This window comes from Rhineura floridana, chromosome 5, assembly GCF_030035675.1.
Source record: "Rhineura floridana isolate rRhiFlo1 chromosome 5, rRhiFlo1.hap2, whole genome shotgun sequence".
NCBI classification, from domain to species: domain Eukaryota; kingdom Metazoa; phylum Chordata; class Lepidosauria; order Squamata; family Rhineuridae; genus Rhineura; species Rhineura floridana.
This window is the reverse complement of record NC_084484.1, coordinates 90,546,544-90,568,680: the sequence shown is the minus strand read 5'-3', so window position 1 is coordinate 90,568,680 and position 22,137 is coordinate 90,546,544. Positions and strand designations below refer to the sequence as shown.

Sequence of the window (22,137 nt, the reverse complement as noted above, 5' to 3'; positions counted from 1 at the left end):
TGGGTGAGACTGCTGACTCATCAATTGCCTGACATTACAATGATGTCATGTGATTGGGCATTTTGAATTCCCAAAGTCAGCTGATGGGTGGTAGAGCCAAACCTGTTTTCTGCAGGCATAACATATGATGTCAAGTGTATGGGGCCGGGGGGGGGGCTTTGGGTAAAACAGCCTTGTGGGCTAACACCCATGTAGAAGAGGAGATAGATAAGCCATCAGGCCTCTCCAGAGTGTTCCACAATGGGCCTGAAGCTGGTTTTGCCAGCCCTTTCTTGTTAAACTGTTCAATGGTAGTGGTGATGGGGGTGTGCTGGCCATGTTGTGAACCAGCAGGGAGAAGGAATGTGGGCTTCAGCTTCTGTGCCAAATGGTTTGCTAGGGAGGAGAGAGGGCAGCTGTTAGGCAGGACCCTTTGGGAGAAGAGAGAACTAGTAAGACCTGTGGTTTGGGACTGACTCAGTGCTTGGGAATGATTTTTGGGAAAAGGATCCCCAACTTTTTTTTTTCTTGTTGCCTAAAAGGATTGTGAGGCCTAGGATCTTGCTGGTTTGCACTGTAGCATGGTTTGCTTCTTAGAAATGGGTGGCCTACTTTCTTTCAGCTTGTTTAGTGGCAACTTTTAGAGCAGAGAGGGGAGACCCAAGTTGTAATACAATTAAATGAGTGGTCTTACTTCCTCCTGCCCAACAAACACCTCCTCCTTCATATGAGGATGCTGGAGAAGGCAGCAGTTTAGCTCCTCTGTGAAGATGCTGGCTTCTTAAAGTTACTAACAGTACAGTACTATTAAGAAGTGAACCCCAATGAGTTCAATGGGACTTTCTGCCAGGTAAGTATGTATAGGATTGCAGCCTAAATTTCACTTACTTGGCTGTCAATAAGCAGAGGAATGGAAGTAAAAAAAGTTTATTTTGCCATTATTTGATTTAAATTATGTTTGAAATATGGATGTGGTATGTATAACCATGCATCTAATTTTTTTCTGTCCTGAGAGCATACCTCCTGAAATGACTGTAGTTGGAGAGAACACGGTTGTTGAAATCCATTTCTTTTAATGGGACTGTCAGTTGAGTAGCAAAGGTTTTAGGATATTATTATTTAAAGGCAGAATCCATGTAGATATTTGCTAAGTATGAAAGACTCTAGAGATGCCTGTCAAGTTAATCTTATTTAATTTTTTTTATCAAGCATAGCAGATGACATAGTGAAGCAGCCTAAAATTTTTTGATGTTTGATTTACTTTATTCCTCTGCATTTATCAGTTTAATCAGCCCACATTTGTTTTTAACAATAAATTGTATTTACTTTCTATTGTTTCCATTTTTTTAAAAATGTATCTGTAGCCTTGAATAGTCTTTAGACTAAATGCCAAAGTAATATCTCTCTTATTTTACAAAGGTGGATGCAACGGCAGTGCATCGCATTGACAGCCTTGCAGCTCTGAGCATGGACCGGTCTGGACTTATGCGGGAAGGGCTTAGAGTCCCCAGTAGTATTGTCTATTCCAGTTTATGTGGACTTGGCTCAGACAAGCCCCGGGATGCTACAAGTGCTATTGCTGGCCTTGGATTTGCTCCTGAAAGAAATCCAGAGATACAGTTCAAGTCTAATCCCACTGAAGCAATTGAAAATGCGGCTGGAAAACCCCCAAATGGCTTCAGTGCTATGTACAAAACGCCACCTGGAATACAAAAGAGTTCTGTTCCAACTGGGGAGACCTTAGGCTTGGACAGAAGCTCAAGTGACAAACAAAGTCCTCTCAATGTCAATGGTGCTAGTTACCTAAGGCTACCCTGGGTAAATCCTTACATGGAGGGTGCTATTTATCCTTTTCTCGAATCACCAAATAAGTATTCATTGAACATGTATAAGGCCTTGCTACCTCAGCAGTCCAATTACAGCTTGCCACAGCATCTGACTTATTCACCTGTATGTACAAATGGTGAACGTTTTTTATACTTGCCACCTTCTCATTATGTTGCTCCCCACATTCCATCATCGTTAGCTTCACCAATGAGGATCTCGGCTGCATCTGCATCTCCAGCAATTCCCTCTCTAGGACATTGTCCAGAGAAAAACTTGTCTTGGAAGATGGGAGTCAGTCCTGGAAATCCTGTGGACTCTCATGCCTATCCCCATATCCAGAACAGCAAACCACCCAGAGTCCCAACTGCTAAGCCCACTGCTAGTAATATGCCAACAGACTCTGCTGTTCTGCTGTCTCATTCACCAAGACCGTCACCTAGAGTCCATCTCCCAACACAGGTTGGGGATTCTTACTCAGAGTTTCAAAAACACTTTTCCAGAATTTCAACATCACCTTCTTCAGTTACACTCCCAAAGCCATACATGAATGTAAGCAATGAATTTCCTCCTTCAAGAGTCTCTAGTGGAAAAGCTCCTAAAACACATGACACAGGTGAAATCTCACAGCAACCTACAGTACATGCAAGGAAAACAGGTCATGACAGAAAGGATAGCAGATCTCCTCCATTATTAGAAAAACAACAAACTATTACCAAAGATATTATAGACAAACCACTGGATTTGTCGTCAAAAGTTATTGATGTGGAGACAGCCAAATCTGATAATGTTAAGAAAATGACACCAAGTGTGTTAGTTCATAGCAGGGCTGGAACTGGATTGGTTTTACCTGGAGGTGATCTTCCAAAAGAAACCATTCCTCCTGGAAATAGCTGTCCAGTCTATAGACCTGAAATAATTAGCACTGCACCTTCTTCCTGGGTTGTTCCTGGCCCAGGTTCCAATGAAGATAATTGTGGTAAAACCATGCAGTTGAAAAACAAGGCATTGGACTGGGTGATACCACAACAGCGAAGTTCTTCTTGCCCTAGGATGGGAGGTGCAGAAGCAGTTGTCGGTAATATTTCAGGGTCTGTATCCAGTGGAGGTCGCCCAGCATCTGCTTCTCCTGCTCCAAATGCCAATGTAGATTGCCCTAAGACTAGCAACTCTGTAGAGACCACTGCATCTGTCATACAGCATATAGGACAACCTTTAGCAGCATCGTCTTCAAAGCATAGTAGTAAGGCAGCTAAATGCAATAATCAAGAACCTGTCTTCAAAGCAAATGAGAACACCCTTGCACCAAGTTCCATATTTTTCCCTCCAAATGATGCATTCCGGTCTCCGCCATTGCCCTATCCAAGAAGCTATCTCCCATATCCAGTTCCAGAAGGCTTAGCCATAGGCCCTTTGTCTCTACATGGAAAAGGACCTGTATATCCTCACCCTGTTCTATTACCCAATGGTAGTCTTTTCCCTGGGCATCTAGCTCCCAAACCTACCATTCCATATAGCCTGCCAACTAGCAGAGGTGAGTTCATGACGTATCAGGATGCGTTAGGTATGGGGATGGTACATCCGATGCTGTTGCCACATACAGCTTTGGAGCTAAAAGATGAGAAATCAGAAAGGAGATCTAGATCACATGAAAGGCTCCGTTATGAAGACCCTGTTTTAAGAAACCGATTGCCAGAGATGCTGGAAACCAACACAAAACTGCATTTTGAAGTACCTACAGACAGAAATGTGAAATCACACCAAAGTGCAAGTCATAGTAAAAATACTGCCAAAAATGACAAACACATGTTTGCAGAACTGAGAGAGGAGCAAGATGTGAAAGGTGAAACAAACCTTACAAAACCCAGTTTTCCTGTTGAAAGCAGTAGTCAAGCAAATGACCCCACAAAGCACAGGGTGGAACCAGCCTTTCCTCACAGAGATTTTATTGTAATGAGGGAAGAATGTGGGAGAAATAATTTCCATGAAGTTTATAACTTCAAGCAAGGCCAGAGTCCACACCCATCTATGTTCAACTTAAGAAAAGAGGAGCTTTCAATAAACCAAAATAGAGAGAGGCTAACTGTTCCTCCTTCCTCTGTCTTCTTGGAGGCTGCTCATGGGAATGATGGTCTGGGTATGTCCTTCTGCAAAATGCCAGATGATGCTAAGCAGCTTTGTATGGGAAACACACAATCAAGTACTGAAGTCAATCAGACATACGCCAAAGATGGGACTGAGGGTATAGAACCTAATGATGGCAAACTCCTAAAACCTAAGCCATCTAAACTGGCAAAAAGAATTGCAAACTCTGCTGGTTATGTAGGTGATCGATTCAAGTGTGTTACAACTGAACTGTATGCAGATTCTAGCCAACTCAGTCGAGAACAGCGGGCTCTGCAGGTGAGTCTGTGAGGTTTATCTACCAAAGCATTTATAAGATCACAGTTGAGAATGAAATTTGATGATACACTGGCTAGGGAACATATGTATATACTTCAAAATTATCTTGAACTTAACTAACAATGGTAATCTTGCATATATTTGGGTTCTGCATAACAGATATTAATTATAAGGTAGTTAATTGGTGTTCTAAATAATTTAATTTCATAAGCATAGCATGTAGTAATGAAAGGGAGAGGAAGAATGCATGACATTTTTTTAAAGGTAGTTTGCTATAGCTTGCCTGTATTTGGCTAGCACATGTTAGATAACAGAGTAATGGCAGAGGTTCTGATTATTATACCATACAGGACACTTTATAAAGAGAAATAGCAGCCATATGTTACTGGGTTTAATGCAGCTTTACCAAGCAAAAATGTAGCATACAGGAATAGAAGCTGTAGTGAATTTGATGTTGAATGATGACAAGTATTCTAGGTTACTTTTTAGTTTTATGAAAAGATGAGTTAAGCCAAATTGTTTTGCATTGTTAAAAAAAGAACTAGTTGATGCTTATAAAAATGGATGAAATTATCTAAAATTTAAATGATCCATTGAGTGCCCATTTTAATTACATAGATGGAAGGATTACAAGAGGACAGTATTTTATGTCTACCTGCTGCTTACTGTGAGGTCAGTTCTTCAAATTTTTATTACTAGAATCTTGCATAAACCTTTGAGTTAAAATTTCATTTCCAAGTACACAAAGGGAAAGTTGTGGGCCATGATCGTCTTTATTCATTGTACAGTTTTTGTTTTGTTTGTTTGTTATACCTCAAATACAATGCTTTTTAATACACACATATATAAATATATATTGTATATTATTTACATTTATATGTGGAAGAACTATGTATATGTTTGTGCAGAGATACTACAGTACTTGCCTTGCATATTGAATGCATGGCATTTAAAAACCTTTATATATAGTTGTGTGCATCTCAAACCTTGGTTTGAACAGATACTTTCTTTTGGAAATACTTTCATATAAGGTAAGGTAAATGAAGTAGCTCTTATTGTGAGGTTTTTTTTATATCAATTCTCTTTCTAGCGTGCAATGATGCGCTTCTCAGAGTTGGAGATGAAAGAGAGAGAAGGCCACGTAGCAACCAAAGACCCGGAGGTCTGCAGATTCAACCAAGCAGACTGGGAAAACTTGAAAGGAAATAATGAAAAGAAGCCCAAGTCTGTCACTTTGGAAGATGCCATTGCTGGGCAAAATGACAATGGCAGATGTAAGCAAACTTTTAGATGCCTTTTTGAAGTGTCTGTGTGCCTCCTGTAGTTGTTTGGGGCAAAACATGGCAATGCTATAAGATATATTTTAAAGCATTTCAACCTAAAAGGCTACTGCGCAGCCATAGCAATACATACTGGGTGATATCCAACACTAATCATGGAGTAAACCATTTGTAATCAGTGAACTTAATTTCAATGGGTATTGGTTGAAACGATTTCAATGAGTCTACTCTGAGTATGACTAACATTGGATATCACCCACTGAGCTTTCCTTGATAAGAAGCAAAAAGAAGTTTTTTGCAGAAACTTCTATTTGTCACCTGCAGCTCATGTTTTAGTAGTTTAAAAGTTGTGTGAGTCCTTACTGTGCTTCTCTGGAGAAAGTAGTCTAGTGTCTTTAACAGGGAGAAAGGACAGTCAATGGGAAGGTTGACCTACTAACCCATATAAAGTGTAGAAGAACGTGAATGTTAAAATGTATGTGTGTTGCTTTTTTTTGCAGAGAGCCACTGTATTGTGGTGATGTGTATTGTGAATTTACAGCAGGGCATAGTAAAAGACCACTCTGTCCCCCTATCTCAGTATTCTGATGTAAGACTGTAGATCTACAAATTCTGTACAAATATTAAATTTCCATTCATAAGCCTATGGACTTTCATGAGACCAGTAGGGAGTAAACTATGCTATGAATCAACAGGGGCAACTGGTTTGGCAGCACCATGGTTCTGTTCTCCTGTCACCGATATTGCTGCTGGTTACTGGGATGATGTGAAGGCTGGGTGAAGGTGAGGTCTGCCTAAGCTACTCCAACCTTGCCACCACCCTGCCCACCACTGTCCCAGCAAGCTGCATTGGTGCTGCTGCCAGGAAGTCAGCTGTGTGGCAGTGCTCCACTAGCTGCTCCTGATCTTTTAAGGTTTGGAGCTAAGTGTTCTTGGTTTTGTCAGTATTGTTCCTATTGTTAGAATGGAAATAGTTCCTACTGATTTCTAGTGATTTTAGCAGGATTTTAGTAAGTCAGCTGTAAACTAAATAATTGGAGGGTTGCAGACTAAGTGTATCCAAACGTGTTCAGATGGTACAACATGGTACCTTTTCCTCCCCACAAACTTGCTGAAAGAATAATGGGTGTTTTTTACAATGTGTGTAACTTTTGTGGCTGGTTTTCCTAGCTATGGCTGATGAACTGGGTCAACAGGACATTTTAATTACAAGTTACTATCTTTTTATATATATAAAATTGATGTGTCAGTCTCAAATTTATATATTCACCTACCAAATTCAGATGTTTTTAATAGCACTGTTAATCTAGAACAGGGTGAGGAATCTTTTTTTTGTTTGAGGGCTGCATTCACTTCTGAGGGCTACATGCCAGTGGTGGGCGGGGCCAGGAGCAAATGTGGGTGGGACAAGAAATGTTAATCTACTCATACATCCTTCTCATCCTCCATACAGGCAGCCAAGAATCATTATTAGATGTTAAAGAAACATTCTAGGGAGGCAAAAGCACTCAAGGAGGATACAAAGCTAGGTTGGTGAGGAGTGTGGCTGGGGAAGGGGTGTTGTCCCAAGAGCCAGATAGAGAGGCCGGAGGGCTGCATTTGGCCCCTGGGCCTGAGGTTCCTCATCTTTTACCTAGCATAAAACAAGACTGAGAGCACTTGGCTAAGTAATGGTGATGAATTTCCTCTTGAAAATAGAGTTCAGGTAGTGGAGGCATATGTCCTGTGATTTCTTCTGAACCCAGAGGCCTGATGCTCTATTTGCTGCTGCTTCTCCTCCTTTTCATGGTTTTCTTCAGTTTCAATAACTGCTTGTACTTCAGAGTGTGCAACACACACACACCCTACCTGAGCCCTGGAAAGTGCTGTTGTTAAAAGGAAAGCAGGTACTCTCTGTGCCTATTCCCCTAGCTCAGCCTTTCCCAACTAGTGGGCCACCAGATGTTGTTGGACCACAATTCCCATCCTTCCTGACCATTGGCAATGCTGGCTGAGGCTGATGGGAGTTGTGGTCCAACAACATCTGGAGGCACACTCGTTGGGAAAGGCTGCCCTAGCTGATGCAGCTGGTGGAGGGACAAGTCATATACATCCTCAGCAAGCAACAGGGTGAAGGGAAGAACTGGCTTTTTTAAAGGCAGCTGGAGCCAAAGATAGTAAAAGTGTGAGAAAAGAATGACTAGTCAGGTTTGAATAAAAGGAGATGGAGACAAAGGTCTCACCTTTTCAGTGCATCAAATGCATGGAAGTTGATTGGGATGTAATGTACGTTTGCTCATTTTGAAGTGATTCTGTGGATGCATACATGAGGAGACATTCTGTTGGAATGGGTTATCTGTGTCAGATTCAGATAATTTATTCCACTGCAGCTTTTCTTCTAAGTTAGCATGCAAGTGTCCAAGCTTTATGTCAGTTGGCCCCTGATTTGACACCTTAAATGGAAATGGCCTGCCTTCAAGTCGATTCTGACTTATGGCGACCCTATGAATAGGGTTTTCATGGTAATCAGTATTCAGAGGGGATTTACCATTGCCTTCCTCTGAGACTGAGAGACAGTGACTGGCCCAAGGTCACCCAGTGAGCTTCATGGCTGTGTGGGGATTTGTACCTTGGTCTCCCAGGTCATAGTTCAGCACCTTAACTTAACCACTACACTACACTTTCTCTCTCATTTGACTCCTTACATTACCCAATATTTACATTTTTTCTTTCAAGCTAACATTTATTCCTTGCTGTCATGCCTTATTCTTCAAGGCTCCATTGGATAAAAAGCATTGGCATCTTTGAGATGCGAGAATTATTGTTAATATAATTGTTATTATTAATCATATTTATTACCATGTTATTATTCATAATATTTATTGTTTCTTTATTATTATTAAAAGCATCAGTACAAAAGGGTGGTGTCATGCTCCTGACGGCAGTGTTGCTGCTACTTACTGGGATGGTGCAGGGTGTCAGCAATGTTGAGGCTGTGTGAGAGCAACAATGAAGCGAATCAGATGCACCCGTTGACCTTGCCACCATCCTGCCACAGTAAGCAGCAGTGACAACAATGACATCCCACCATACCAGCTGCTTTTGATTAAAAGTATTTATTAATTGCCTTTCTGCCTTCAGTGTCAAAAACAACAAAAATAACAATACAGATAAAAATACCAGTTGAAATGGAACAAAGCTATTATTAAAACAAAACCAGAGTACAGTTAAAACCCAACAAACGAGAGGCAGAACAAACCATTTTTACAGCCTGCTTAAAGCTGGGCAAGTTTGGAGCCAACCTGACCTTCCTAGGGAAGAAGTTCCTCAGTTGGGGTGCTGCTACAGAAAAGGCTCTTTCCTGAGGACTCGCTTGTCTAGCCTCTCTTGATGGTGGAACATATGACAGGATCTCTGATAATGCACATTGTATCTTTGCTATTATTTTTATTTCCTTTTTCAAAGGAGAGGAGTATCAGTGGCATCTAGACTGCACTCTTAAGTTTGCTGTGCACTCACAGGATGTTTTATTGATTTGATAAATGACAGATACTTTAAATTTGCAGTTTTTAGAACACATCTGTACAAGAAGCAAATTGTTGATAAGATGGGTTAAGGTATGTCTTGGAGCCACATTGCATATTGCAGTTGCCAGGGGATTGGTGTTGTGTGGCAAGCTTGCCATTTCCTGCAGCTGTTAGATACAGCAGTACTCACTGCATGAATTGGAACCATCATAGGAATTTCCCTGGTTCTGCTCCATGTAATTGGTGGCCACTGAAGGAAGAGGGGAAAGAAAACAGACTATATGATTATCTTGATGCACCTGGTGAGTACCATCCAGAGCTTGGAAGATTACTTTTAAAAAGTAATAAATTACAGTTACAGTTACATGGCCCCAAAAAGTAGTAATTACCGTTACAATTACAAGTGCTCTGAAAGTAACTGATTACTTTACTTTTTCTTCAAAGTGATCACTACAATTACATTTCAGTTACTTTTTTAAAAACCGCCTACAAAGTGCTGGCCTTGGCTGCTGCACATCTAAGTAGCCTAAAACAACATTAAAAATAAACACACACATACAGAGGTAGTAGAATAATTATTTTTATTCATAAGATAGCAATGGTGGTCTCTCCGCTGGTAAGGGTGGTAGGGAGGGAGGCTGAGGCCACTACTCAGATCTTTGCACGTCAGACCAAGTGCAAACTCCCTCCCACTCAGACAGACAGCATAATCTCTCTCACTTAACCACCTCCCAGACCCTGCCCTGCCACCAACTAAGGGACACTCACTCAAGCAAACATTTTCCCCTGAGATGCAAAAAAGTTAAAATACAGCAAATGCAGCACAGTAGCCAGAGAGGGTGGTGGTGCTAAGTGCAAACACAGAATTCACACACACACACACACACACGTTGTCATCTTTCTTCTCCACAGTTATTTATCTCCATTCTGTTGCTGCCTCCTTATCCTCCTTTATCCATGTTCTTGACCTCCAGATCGTTTTCCCCTCCACTCCATTCTTCACCACCACTATCCGTTTTTTTAAATAATTGTTTTCTCCACTCCACCCCGTCTCACTCTCCGCCTCCTCACTTGTCGCCTCCTACCCATCCACAGAGCATGAGGAAAGAGCGACACTGCACAGAAGCCCAGTTTGAGGCACATGATTTTCATCCACAAATCAGAGGAGCAGAAGACTTCCCCTGCTCCCCCCCAAGTAATGCCCAAAAGTAATTCTGGAAATGTTACAAGTACTCCACAAAAGTAATAAAATTACTCCTAGTTCGTGAAGGAATTACCCACTCGTTGCTCAAAAAAGTAATGAATTACAAGTAATTCGTTACTTGTAACTAGTTACTTCCAAGCTCTGGTACCATCACATGTTGCCCTGCAGGGAGGCAAAGTTGCCATAGGGTTGTTGATCCCCGTAGTGACTGTAATATACAGCTCAGTTCTTAGCTTCCATGTAATATGATTAGGATCAAGTTACTTTGACTGGCAGTTCATGATTTTTATGTATGTATGGACTGATAGCGGTTTTACACCATAAATGTTTTATGCATATCACATAGCTTACCTTAAAAATAAAAAGTTTAAGAACACAGGCTGAAATTTTATCACCTCTGTTTTGTTAGGGAATAGTCATATCGATTTCAACAGGAATACATTTGGACTACTTTGGATTAAACCATTTGAAGTGGTGGAAGAAGGCTGCTTGCATAAACAGTCTCTTTGTTAATAAACGTATTAAAACCAATGTAGTAGTCATGGCATTTAAAAGTGCATTTTTCTTTTATGTGGTGATCTATACAGTAACTATGCCTGCAAAGTACAGAGTGTTTTCAGAGCATTATTGCAAAAAATTGCTATTTCTATTCACTTTTTGCTCCTTGCTACAGCAGCTGGTAAATACAGCTGAGCAGTAAGCTTTTAGCATAATCTTTTTTGGTACTTCAGGGCATTTTTAAGCCAAGGCCTAAAACAATCCATGCTGTTTGGCATAAGTAGCTGATGTGCTCAAGAAATGTTCAGGTTCAGCTTTTGCTGTGGAGAGTTGTTCTTATTCAACTGATCAGTGTCTTATACCTAATGTTGTTACTTTATAGTTAGTCTTGAGCAGAGCTTGGAAAAGTTACTTTTTGAACTACAACTCCCATCAGCCCAATCCAGTGGCCATGCTGGCTGGGGCTGATGGGAGTTGTAGTTTAAAAAAGTAACTTTTCCAAGCTCTGGTCTTGAGAGTCTTAAAACTGGATAAAACCAGAACTTTACAAAATGTTGCAATATGGAGTACTCCCAAAATTCTCCATTCCATCCCCTCCCTACTTTTCTGACCCCCTTCCTCCAACAAACACTCACCATTCTGTGACCACTGAGCAAGGTCAGTCCTCATTGGGCTGTTTTGGGTGTCTTTTAATTTCTTCCTCTTTTTTCATATTTACTGCAAACCTCCGTAAGCCTATAGATAGCTCTCTCTTGTATGTGGATGGTGCTGTTTTGTCTCCATAAGGATGGACACTTAAGAGTTTGCTATTCATATGCACAGTGTGACTTTGAGGGAGCATTTACACATGTAACAGAATGAGGTATTAGAATGGGCTGAACCACTTCAGACTATAGCCTCTCTATGTGTAAAAAACCCCTCAAATACAAGTCCCTGCAGAGCAGAAAGTGACTATTCATAACCTTTCTCCCTACCATGCTTGGTTTTTTTTTCTGGCAGGGAATTTCTTCCATGGAATGTGGGCATTTAAAAATGGTAGCCTCACCTGTCATCTGAAGTGTTATAGTCTACTTTACCACTTAATTCTCCTTTTGGGAACACCAAGCCTGAGCTACCTGTTATCTTTGGGACTAGTGATTGATTGTTTGTTGATCTGACATTAGACAGAATGTTAGTAATCCCTTATGGGAACTCTTATTGCCTCTTGTTGAGTCTCTTACATTGTTATGGTGAACTTTGCAAAAATCAAGTTTAAAAAACCCTGGTAAAATGCATTCTTTCTTTTTCCACCCCTTTTCTGAATATCTGCAAAACAAAACAAATAGAGATGTGATGGTAAAAGACAGAATTGACTGGGGCCATGGAGGGCTGTGGCATGATTCTATGTTTAAGGAAGGGCTCTTGCCAAAGCACAAAGTCTGTAGAAATATCCCATTTATTCTCAGTGCTGCCAACTACTTGAACATGTTTTTTGCACTTTGTGAGCCCATTCATACATGTAGCCACATGAGTGTAGGTACTGGTACATGTGTGAGGGACAACCTACAAGGTTTAGGTAGTGTTTTGTGTTTTTTTAACCCCTATTTTCAATGCAAATTTGTGCAGACATAATAAACCCTTTTGGGAGTCATTTGCTCAAGCATTTTGGATTATGTAATGCTAGAGGCCAGCCACATGGGAAGCAGGCTTAAGATGGTGAGAGGGAAAGTCTAGGCTATGAAGAGGTTGCATGTCTGCTGCCAATTGTCTGTACTTCCCTTCCTTTTTGAACTACTGTGAGTTTATAGCAATAGAAAAATAAATGTTGTTCTTGGTCTTTTGGTGTGCAGTTAAAACTGTTGCAGTTAAGCAGATACTTCAGTATGCCTAAAACATGCCTAATATTATGGAAGAGAGGCTGTAACGCCTATTGGCAGTTTCAGCCGAGTTTATGTAACACCTGACTCCTACATTGGGTGCAAAGTTGAAATGATCTGAATACGAGCAGTGAGTTTTATAAATTCAGTGAAAAGGTTGGTCAGAATATTTATTTTTTATTCTGGATTCATCCTTAATAAATAGTTAATTATTGTGTAATCAAACAAGTGGTTAAAATGCAGCATTCCAGCATGATGGCACAAAAGACATTACAGCAATACTCAGTGTGTTGTGTACAGATGATGATAATGATAGACTATCTTCAAGTCGATTCCGACTTACGGCGCCCTATGAATAGGGTTTTCATGGTAAGCAGTATTCAGAGGTGGTTTACCATTGCCTTCCACTGAGGCTGAGAGGCAGTGACTGGCCCAGGGTCACCCAGTGAGCTTCATGGCTGTGTGGGGATTCAAACCCTGGTCTCCGTGCTCATAAGCCACCTTAACCACTACACCACACTGGCTCTCATGTGTACAGATATATTGGTGCAAAGTTATTTAATTTTAAATAATTTTTATCCATACACCAACACGTACTCAAGGTGACTCGGAAGGGTGGGAGCACAGATGTAAACTTTCCTAAGACCAATAATAAGTCTTCTGACCTCCAGGGTGTTTCTGCTGCATTTGAAAATGCATGGTGATTTTTCTACCAGTGAATTTCAGTCATTCTTTTTGTAGAACGGCAAAAAGTATTAGGTACCTCCTACCTGAAAATATGAAACCAAGAATAGGAGGCAAGCATCTTTATTCTTTTCCAAGGAATATGAAAATCAGTAGAAATGGTGAGAGCTATAGTAAATTTGGTTTGTTGCCATGGAGACTTGTAAACGTTGCTATGGAGAACTTCTGTGCCACAAATGTGATAAATTATGGGATGTACTTGTAAGTCTGTTCAGCAGTGAAATGATTTAAACAGCCTGGTATACAGATCCTTTTAAACAGGGCTTGGTCGCTTAATATTGCCAAAAGGAATTACAGTTGGTTTTTGGAGAAATCTTCAATGTGTTTCAGAAATGTTAAAAGTGTAAATGCCACAGCAGGGAACATATTGTTAATGTATTTTCAGACATCCTAGCTTTTTTGAGTGGCTTTAGCTCCCGCAACATGACCAGTATTTTGCACCACAAAAAGCTAAAGTGGGAAGACTTAAAGCTTGGGAAGAAGGGAAGTTGGCACTGGCAGCAAGATCCTTCTTCCCATAGTGTAGTACCAGCAGTGAGGTCCATAACCCTTAGCCTATTTGTTGGATAGCATAGTGCTGAATTATAGAACAATTCCCAGACTACATGCCTGCCACAAGAAATAAAGTTAAAAAGCTCCTGAGAAATTAAGGTAAAAAGCACAGTTAAAATGCTCCTGTAAGCACCAAGTACTCATTTACAGAAGAAACTGGTCATGTCTCTGCACGAATCACAGCTGTGGACTTGCAGCCTTCCAGTCAGCCTCTGCTGATTGGCAGGTGATCCTCTTGCATCTCTGCTTCAGATGTAGATGGATCCTTCAGTCAATGCAGAAATGCAGCAGCAGTATTCAATTGTCAGAGGATACTACTTGTTGCATCTCTGCAAGAGTTACTGCTCTAGGCTGGCTTTCCAATCAAGAAACATGTCCAGCTTCATGACCTTGATACAAAGGTGTGGTTTCCAATGGGGAAGGTAATTGACACATACACCAAAGTTTCTCTTGCTTTTGGGAGAACTAGGCAAACTCAGTGCCTCTCCATCCCTTTGACAAATACTTCTTATTTGTCCCATTTTGGGAAGATCATGGCCATTGAGGGGAGATTGTGCCTAACAGTCTTGCTCATTTTGAGCGATGAAAACTCAAAATGGCAAATATTTATTTGCCAGTGATGCAGTAAACCAAAACCAATGATTTGCTGGGGAGACGCATATAAGCAAAGGTGGTAACATCCTGAATTTGGGTGAGGTAGGACAGCTGATAATCTACTTCCCTTCATGTGGGGCTTGGATAGAGATGGATGAATCTGTTGATTTTGGTTTTTTATTTTTGTAATCTTAAGTTTAGTTTGCCCCATTTTTGTAGCGGTTTGTGATTTTTTTAAAGTTCCTAAGAAAGTTTGTCCTAATGTACATACTTTTGTTTGCAGTTTTCCCTAATATATTTTTGCAAGCAATTTCCCCTAATAATGTTATACATTTTTTGTTTGTGGTTGGAGAACTGCACTTTAAAATTTGGGAAAGTATGGATTTTGATTAATAGCTGTGTTTTTATTTTAATATTGGTTCAGGAAGTGAAACTAGGCTTGGATAATATATTTATTATATGTGTTACACACAGACAGACAGTGGTTAAGATGTGACTTACAGGGCATACTCAAAAGTAAGCCCAGTGGAGTTAGATGGGACAGTAAGCATAGAATTGCATCCTTAGTCCTATCTATTTCCAGTGTGAATAAAAGTATGTGTGAATGGTGTATAGCCCAGTCCTATGCGTGTTTACTCAGATGCAAGTCCCACTTATAACTAACTTCAATTCAGTCTGATACAATTGTAGTCCAAGTTGAGCTTAGCTGTGACTAACATAGGCTGGCTTTTGCCAGTTATGTTATATTGTTGGATGTGTACATTAGATAATTTTAGGGTTTGGATGATCAGTTGCCTAAAGAAGATGCCCAGGTTAAGAACTAAAAAGCATCCTGAAGAAAAATTGTGTGTGTTGCTATGTTTGCAAACAATAAAGGACTTTTTTTTTATACTGAAGTGAACGTACTTGTTTCTGTTCATGTATAATTAGGCAAAGTTAAAATTTCTTCATGACTCCAAGTGTGATCAGTGCACTCTGGGCAGCAAACAGTACTTAAAGGAGGCTATTTTCATTCTTGCTATGGAATGCAAGGTCGTGTTTAGTTTTTGCGTTACCATGGTTGGACTGAAGCTACAAGATGCAGACAAGAATTTATGGTGTTAGACTTTGAAGTATTTGAAATTTCTTTATTCACAGGGTTTACAATTAAAAGAAAAGCTTGCATAAAACATATTTGCAGCAGATTGCTGGTTGATTCCACAGTATCAGTCAATATTTCCTTTCTGCCTTGAGTTTTAGGAATTCCCAAATTGGTAAAGAGGGGAAGCATTCTTGTTTCATGCTGATATTCCTGTGTGCTTTCTTATCTGTAAGAAGACCTGTCTTTGATTTAAGCCTCTCTTTTTTTCCAAGTAAATTTTCAGAAGGTAGAAAGATGGTACCTTCAGACTTACTTATAATCATTAAAACACAAACTTTTCTCTGGGCCAGTAACATCCCAAACCTCAAAATTTGCAAGAAGTTTACTCGTATTCACTAAAGAAGTTTAATACAAAGTTAAGTGAATGCTTTCTTGCAGTAACCAATAAGTAAAGCATCTAATAAGTCAGGACTACAAAATATCCGAAAGAAAGGTCCGGCTTCTGTTTTTCATGTCTGACTACTCTTCAATATTTTATGGTCTGACATGAAAATCAGAAACTGGATCTTATTTCAGATGAAAATAGGTTGTAATATTTTTCTTTCCAAGTTTGTGACACCAACAGTTTTGTTGATTTGATCTAGTCCTCTGTGCTTTCCTCATCATTCTTTACAATAAAAACTGTTTTTGTACTGCATTTTCTTTATTATCCATAAGAGAGCCTATATTTCATTAAAAGTGCTTGTCTCTGGATTGCTAGCCATCATGAGTTCATCAGAGTGAATTTTTGCAACAGGATCTTCTGTTTGCCGCATAATGTTGAACCCTTGCCATAACCCAGTCCCAGGTGAATTTTGCGTCAGTGTAACTGAAGATATTGTGACGGGAGGGGGAAAAAATCGATCCTATTAATCTGTTGTCAAATTATATCTATGCGTAATTCAAACTAATAATAACAACAACACAACATTGGGTAGATTCTTCTGCATTGACACAATTAAGTTTCACTATTAAATGAGCTGCTCCTGTGAATTGTCTCAGTTTAGCCCTTACTGTTTTATTACCTATCCTTGATGAGTTTCAAAACTCATTTAAGTCTGCTTTTTGAAGTAGCAGGTATTGGGCAAACGGGTTGATGAAGGAGAAGATAAGTCATATGTCAAAATGGAAGAGGAGGAACTTAAGCGGGTGATAAGATTGATAGGATAAATTAGAGCAGCAATGTGTAAGGGGGAACAAAGGAAAGAAAAGAGGCAGATACATGAAAAGATTCTTGAAAAAAAGATGCAAAGAAAGAATACAGAAAGGATTGCACAAGAATTTTTTAAAAAAAAATAAAGGAAAAAATGTAGCTTTGAGGTGAGGGCTCCTTCTGCATTCTTGATGTAGAACCAGGGTTTATTTAGGTCCAGTTCAGAAATGTTTGTCTGTTGATTGAAGACTTTGTGTTTGTTACATTGTATATATTCCTGGCTGAGGTTAAGCATCACTTTGAGGATACAAAATGTCAGCCAGGTTTTTAAGGCCTGCAAGTGGATGCCCTAGCTACATAAAGCAAGAAAGCTGCAGAATTTTTAAAATGAGTAGGATTGCAATATGGTAACTACATCTCTAATCCTGAATACATGTATATGTACAACATTTAAACATTTATGTTGCCCAATGCATGCACACTTACTGGGGTGGTGCGTTAAGTCAGGGATGGGCAGCCTGCAACTTCAGCCTAATTTGCAAGGAGGGGAGAAATGGTGGAAGGAGAGAGTGAGCACAAAGGCATAGGCCTATCTCATTTTTGGCTTGCTCACTACTTGTATGTGGCCCTCAATAAATTGCCTCAAAGGGAATGTGGTCCTCACCAGAAGAAAGGTTGCTTACCCCTGCCATAAGAGTTTCAAATTGCATGCTCTGTATCTTATATGACCAGGCTCTGTATCTTATATTCCTTGGGTTTGCATTTGGACTTGGAGAAACCAAAAAATTAAGAGATAACTGGTAATTTTATAACATAAGAAAACAATAATTTGCATGTTACCTCCTTTTCCTAGTGAAATGCCAGCAATATTTGTGGATCTCTGGTTTTCCTATTGGTTCTTGATAAGCCTGCTGTAATATTCATCTTTTTTTAAAATCCTGAATTTTAGATACAACTTTTCTTATGCTTCAGAAGTAGAAATTTTCTGTACATACACTGGTGCTAGACTTGCTCTGAAGAGATCAAAGAAATTGCACAATAGACTCTTTGAGTTAGTAATGTGGTTTTGTTTGTTTAAATAAAGGTGATTTTCATAATACAGAGAGCACCCAAGACCACAGTTTTGAAGCTCCTGAGGACAAAAGTCCTCCAGCAGACAGTTGTTTGGAAAGGCTGACTGTATATGAAAAGACAAGAGACCAGTCAACAGAAGATGTCAACCAGGCTCTTTGCCCATCTTTGGACAGAAAGCGTAAACATTCTGGTGAGAAAATGCAGAATGATGGAAGCCTTAAAGAAAACTTTGTAGAGCAACTGGAGGATGAATTTGCATCAAAAGCAAAAAGGAGGAAGAACTCCAAAGGTAACCACACCAGATTGGTAACTCTTTAAGGCATGGCTTGTGAAATGAGCACTCTTTGAATTAACATACAGTATGTCCATTTATGACCTTTGTTCTGCCAACCCCAAATACTCGCCTGAATTATGTTTTGGTACCTAAAAGGTACAAGACTAAGTCATTGGACAATGTAATCATTGGACAATGCAGATTGCTGTAGTGCATGCCAACCCCTACCTGGGCTAATCTTTTAAAAATGCATAGTGTGGTGGTGAAGCTGAAGCAATCTGCCCCACAAGTGAACTATAGCTTTTGTTTCAAGTTGAGGGCCTTTTGATTAATTTTTAGTTATTTTTCCATTAGATGACTGGCCTGAGAGGGAAATGACAAACAATTCCTCTAACCACTTAGAAGAGCCCAATTGTAATGAGGTGACCAACCTGAAGGTGTGCATTGAATTAACAGGGCTCCATCCCAAAAAGCAGCGTCACCTGCAGCATCTTAGGGAACTGTGGGAGCAGCAGGTGTCACCAGAGAGATCCCCACCCGGCAAGTTGGGCCGGCAAAGCAGGAAAGATTTAGCTGAGGCTGTTCAGCCAGAGGCCACTGCAAAGGTCAAAGACTGCACAGAAGAAAGGCACACCAAGAAAAGGTCAGAGGTCAAAAGCAATAGAAGTTGGTCTGAAGAGTCCCTCAAAACAAGTGACAATGAACAAGGTATGCAGAGGTTACTAGGGAAATCTAGCATTACATAGTGACGCATGCTGCCACCAGTGCTAAGAAGCTGTCAATAGTAATTTTTTTGGTAGAAGTTTTATATTATATTATTTTATATATAATATAAAATTTTATTATTATAAAGGACTTAAACTGCCACTATTAAACCACTTGTGCTTGTTTTGCCAGATTTGTAGTGTGTGGTATTAATGGTCTGTGTGTTGGTGTTTTTTTTAAACTAATCTAAATGTGTTTGTAGGGGTTTTTTTCATTCCTATATTTCAGGAATCGTTTTGACTTCATAACAGATTTTTAACACGTATGTATGTAGAGTGGGATATTTAAGGTTTAGTGTAGATTAAAGATGAAAGTATGAAGAGTGCTAAGTGTTTAACTGCTTGTGGGAATTCACTGCTCCATTAGGTTTGAACTTCTGAGTTAATTTTTCCTGTTGTGGAAATCTGGGAGGGAAGAAAGATGCCTCCTTGTGTTCTGTTCTCTTTATGCCAGGAGAAGTGCACAGATGTCTGTTTCCAAATCTTTTTCCCTTTGTGGTTAAATGCAGAATGGCTGGGTTCTACTAATCAGACTGCTTTACCACTTCTTTCTTCTCTTTCTTAATTAGTCATAGTCAGTTTATTTATATACTGTGTCTTCTACACATACATTGTGCTCAAAGCGTTCACAGAAAATAGTGACAATGTTAAATACAACAATAAACACCATAGCTATCATTCATAATAAAAAGTTATAGTACAGTACAAATATAACATTGAAATATAATACTTCGTCTCCATATAGAGCAGGTGTTTGGGAAACAGCTTCCCAAATTATATGTTATGTAATTTAAATGTAATTCAAATTACATGTTATGTCAAATGCTTGTCTAGCCCTTTCTCCCTGGACTGCAGCCCTGACAAAAATCACTCCCCAAAGCTGGTGTAAGTGCCAACAGCAGGTTCCCTCCCATGGCAAATAGCAGTTGGAGAGGGGATGGATTTTAATCAGGACCATGGTGCTGGGGGAAAATGTTAACCTCTTCCTCATGTGCTGTGATCCTGGTGCTAAATGTTTATAAGAAAAAAACCAAGCACACTAAATGCATCTAATATAATATGTAGCTTGGCACTCGGAATCATGATGGTGGTAGGGAAGAGCTGATGGCTTGGAGGCAAATGGATAGCTCAGCAGACAAAAGCAGCTTGGTCTACCTGATTTCCAATTTCTTCACACTAAAGTGCCAGCCCAGGATCAGCAGCTTTATAGGGTCAGATTGAGGACCTATTGACCCCATATCCTCTAATCCCTTCTGGGCTTGGAGCTTTAGTACCACTCCTAGCCATGTGAAGTGGTGGTATTGCCAAGGTAACTGTGATTGGGTTCCTTCTATTTACCATCTGCCATGGTGGCCCAGGGAGTAGGGTGTCTGGGCCCCACTGTCAGAATCCCTTGAGCACCTTACAATGGTATATCCCTTTATAAGGAAAAGGTATGTTAATGTAGCTCTACTCTTGGATGTCAAATGTGATGCCGTGCAGTCTAGTAAATACTCATAGATTTACACCTGATTTCAAATCTCAGCTGAGGTTTGAGATTGTTAGGTGATCTTGTGCATGTCAGTTTCATTCAGCTGCTGTTCCTAATGACTGTACAGGTTTGTTACAAGGAAGATGAAGGGAACTGTACAAAGTGCTTTACTATACTTATGAATGTAAACTTACACATACTTTCCAGGAGTACGTCCCACTGAATTATGTAGCTTATTTCTGAGTAGATATGTAAAGGATTGCACTGTATATAGTATATATCAGAAGCATTAATGTCTGGTTGCTACCTGCCTTACCAGTGAACTCATAATTCCAAATTTGTAGTTCCATTTTCTTGACTTTCAGATGATTGGAGACAGCATACCTCCTACCATCTCTTGGGTTCTCTGAGGTCATATATCCAGTCCCAGTGTCAGCACTTGGCATCCTAGGACATTTGGCAGGCTCTACGTGTGCTGGCAGGGCTTACTGAGGCTGACATCTTGTCTGTCCCGCAATGCCTGCCACCACTTGGGTGATCCCAGCGGCTGCACTGTTGCAGCTTCCAGTTTCTCCTTCCTCCCTGTGCTTACTTGCAGGCTTACTCAGCCTTGGCATTGTAATTGATCATCCTGGCCTTATTATAGTTCTCCTGCCCGTGGATAAGCCCAGTGGGGGTGGTTCCATAGTAGACTGGGGACATGAGCAGCTGTGCAGTTCCCCAACCCAATACAACGCTACTGCCAGGTGGGCCTGCTCCAGCACGAGGGGAAGAGGTGGCTGCACAACTGCAGTGAGCCCAAGTGGCAGACACTTGTGATGGGCTTAGTCAGCACTAGGAAGCCACCAAGGTCAGCCTTCTTAGGGCCCCCCAAATTCTAGAGCCAGCTCAAGAAAGAAATGGAAAAACCAATATTTTTTTTCCTATGCCTTCAAGGCTGAGGTCTGTTTCTCAGAACTCTACTTGAATGTGCTAAGAGCCAGCTGACTAGTTGGTTTTACTACTGTGGTATTTCCATAAGGTGGAAGAAAGATATAAACTCTGATTGCCATCTAGCAAAAAAATAGCTGCATCGTGTTCTTGCTGTGGGCATAGACAGATTGTGCAGTATTCTTCCCACCTGGTGTTAGGGAATCATGGCATGGCCCCCTCTTTTCTCCCCCTCTTCTCCCAGTTAACCTTGACTTTTGACTTTCAAGGCAGGACATCTGCTGTGAACACGGATAATGTGCTTTATTTACCAATAGGCTTATCACTATAGTCAATAGAACTGAATCTTAGGCTTAGTTTGCAGACTACTGAAGAGGTAAACCCGTGTCTGGGATCTATCATTTCAGACTGCTATGGACGGGATTTTATATATATATATATATATATATAAGCATTCCATTACCAGGAGGGGGGATCTGAATCAGTGAATGTTCTTCCATACAAAAAGTCTTCCTGCTCATGGAAAGCAAGCATATGGAAAAGAAGTATTTTCCCCAGCATGTTAGTTTAGGCCTTAATCCCCAACAGTTAGAACAGATTGAGGCGTAATCACTTTCTTAAAAGGGTTTCTGAATTTTTGTAGGAGAGAAAAGGGTATCGTTCCTTAGAGAGATCAGGCTCAAGTGCCATGTGTCAAGCTCCTGGCTTCTATTCCATTCATATATCGCTTGATCTTAGAGCTTAGTAGTAGAACTGAAGAAACCTCAGTTTGATGTAATATGCATTCACATAGTACAAACTGTTCTTACTCTAAAACTATAGCTAGTTCACTCATTCCTTTCAGAGGTTCTGTTGGGCCCTTTTGTGTTCTACAGAATGTACTTCTGATTTCTTATACCAAAAAAAGAAGC

General features: G+C 40.2%; 1 protein-coding gene across 14 annotated transcripts in view; it reads left to right on the top strand.

The window, feature by feature from the left end:
- The window catches only part of BCOR (BCL6 corepressor), an 89,588-nt gene that overhangs the window by 43,189 nt on the left and 24,262 nt on the right, over positions 1-22,137 (top strand). For 10 of the 14 annotated variants that reach the window (XM_061627443.1, XM_061627445.1, XM_061627435.1 and 7 more), the window contains exons 4-8: positions 1,399-4,206; positions 4,825-4,878; positions 5,297-5,480; positions 17,798-18,076; positions 18,416-18,769. In XM_061627443.1, the coding sequence (XP_061483427.1) occupies positions 1,399-4,206; positions 4,825-4,878; positions 5,297-5,480; positions 17,798-18,076; positions 18,416-18,769 (3,679 nt within the window). The remainder of the gene's footprint in view (positions 1-1,398; positions 4,207-4,824; positions 4,879-5,296; positions 5,481-17,797; positions 18,077-18,415; positions 18,770-22,137) is intronic. The other 4 variants (XM_061627449.1, XM_061627444.1, XM_061627447.1 and 1 more) reach the window with 3 other exon arrangements.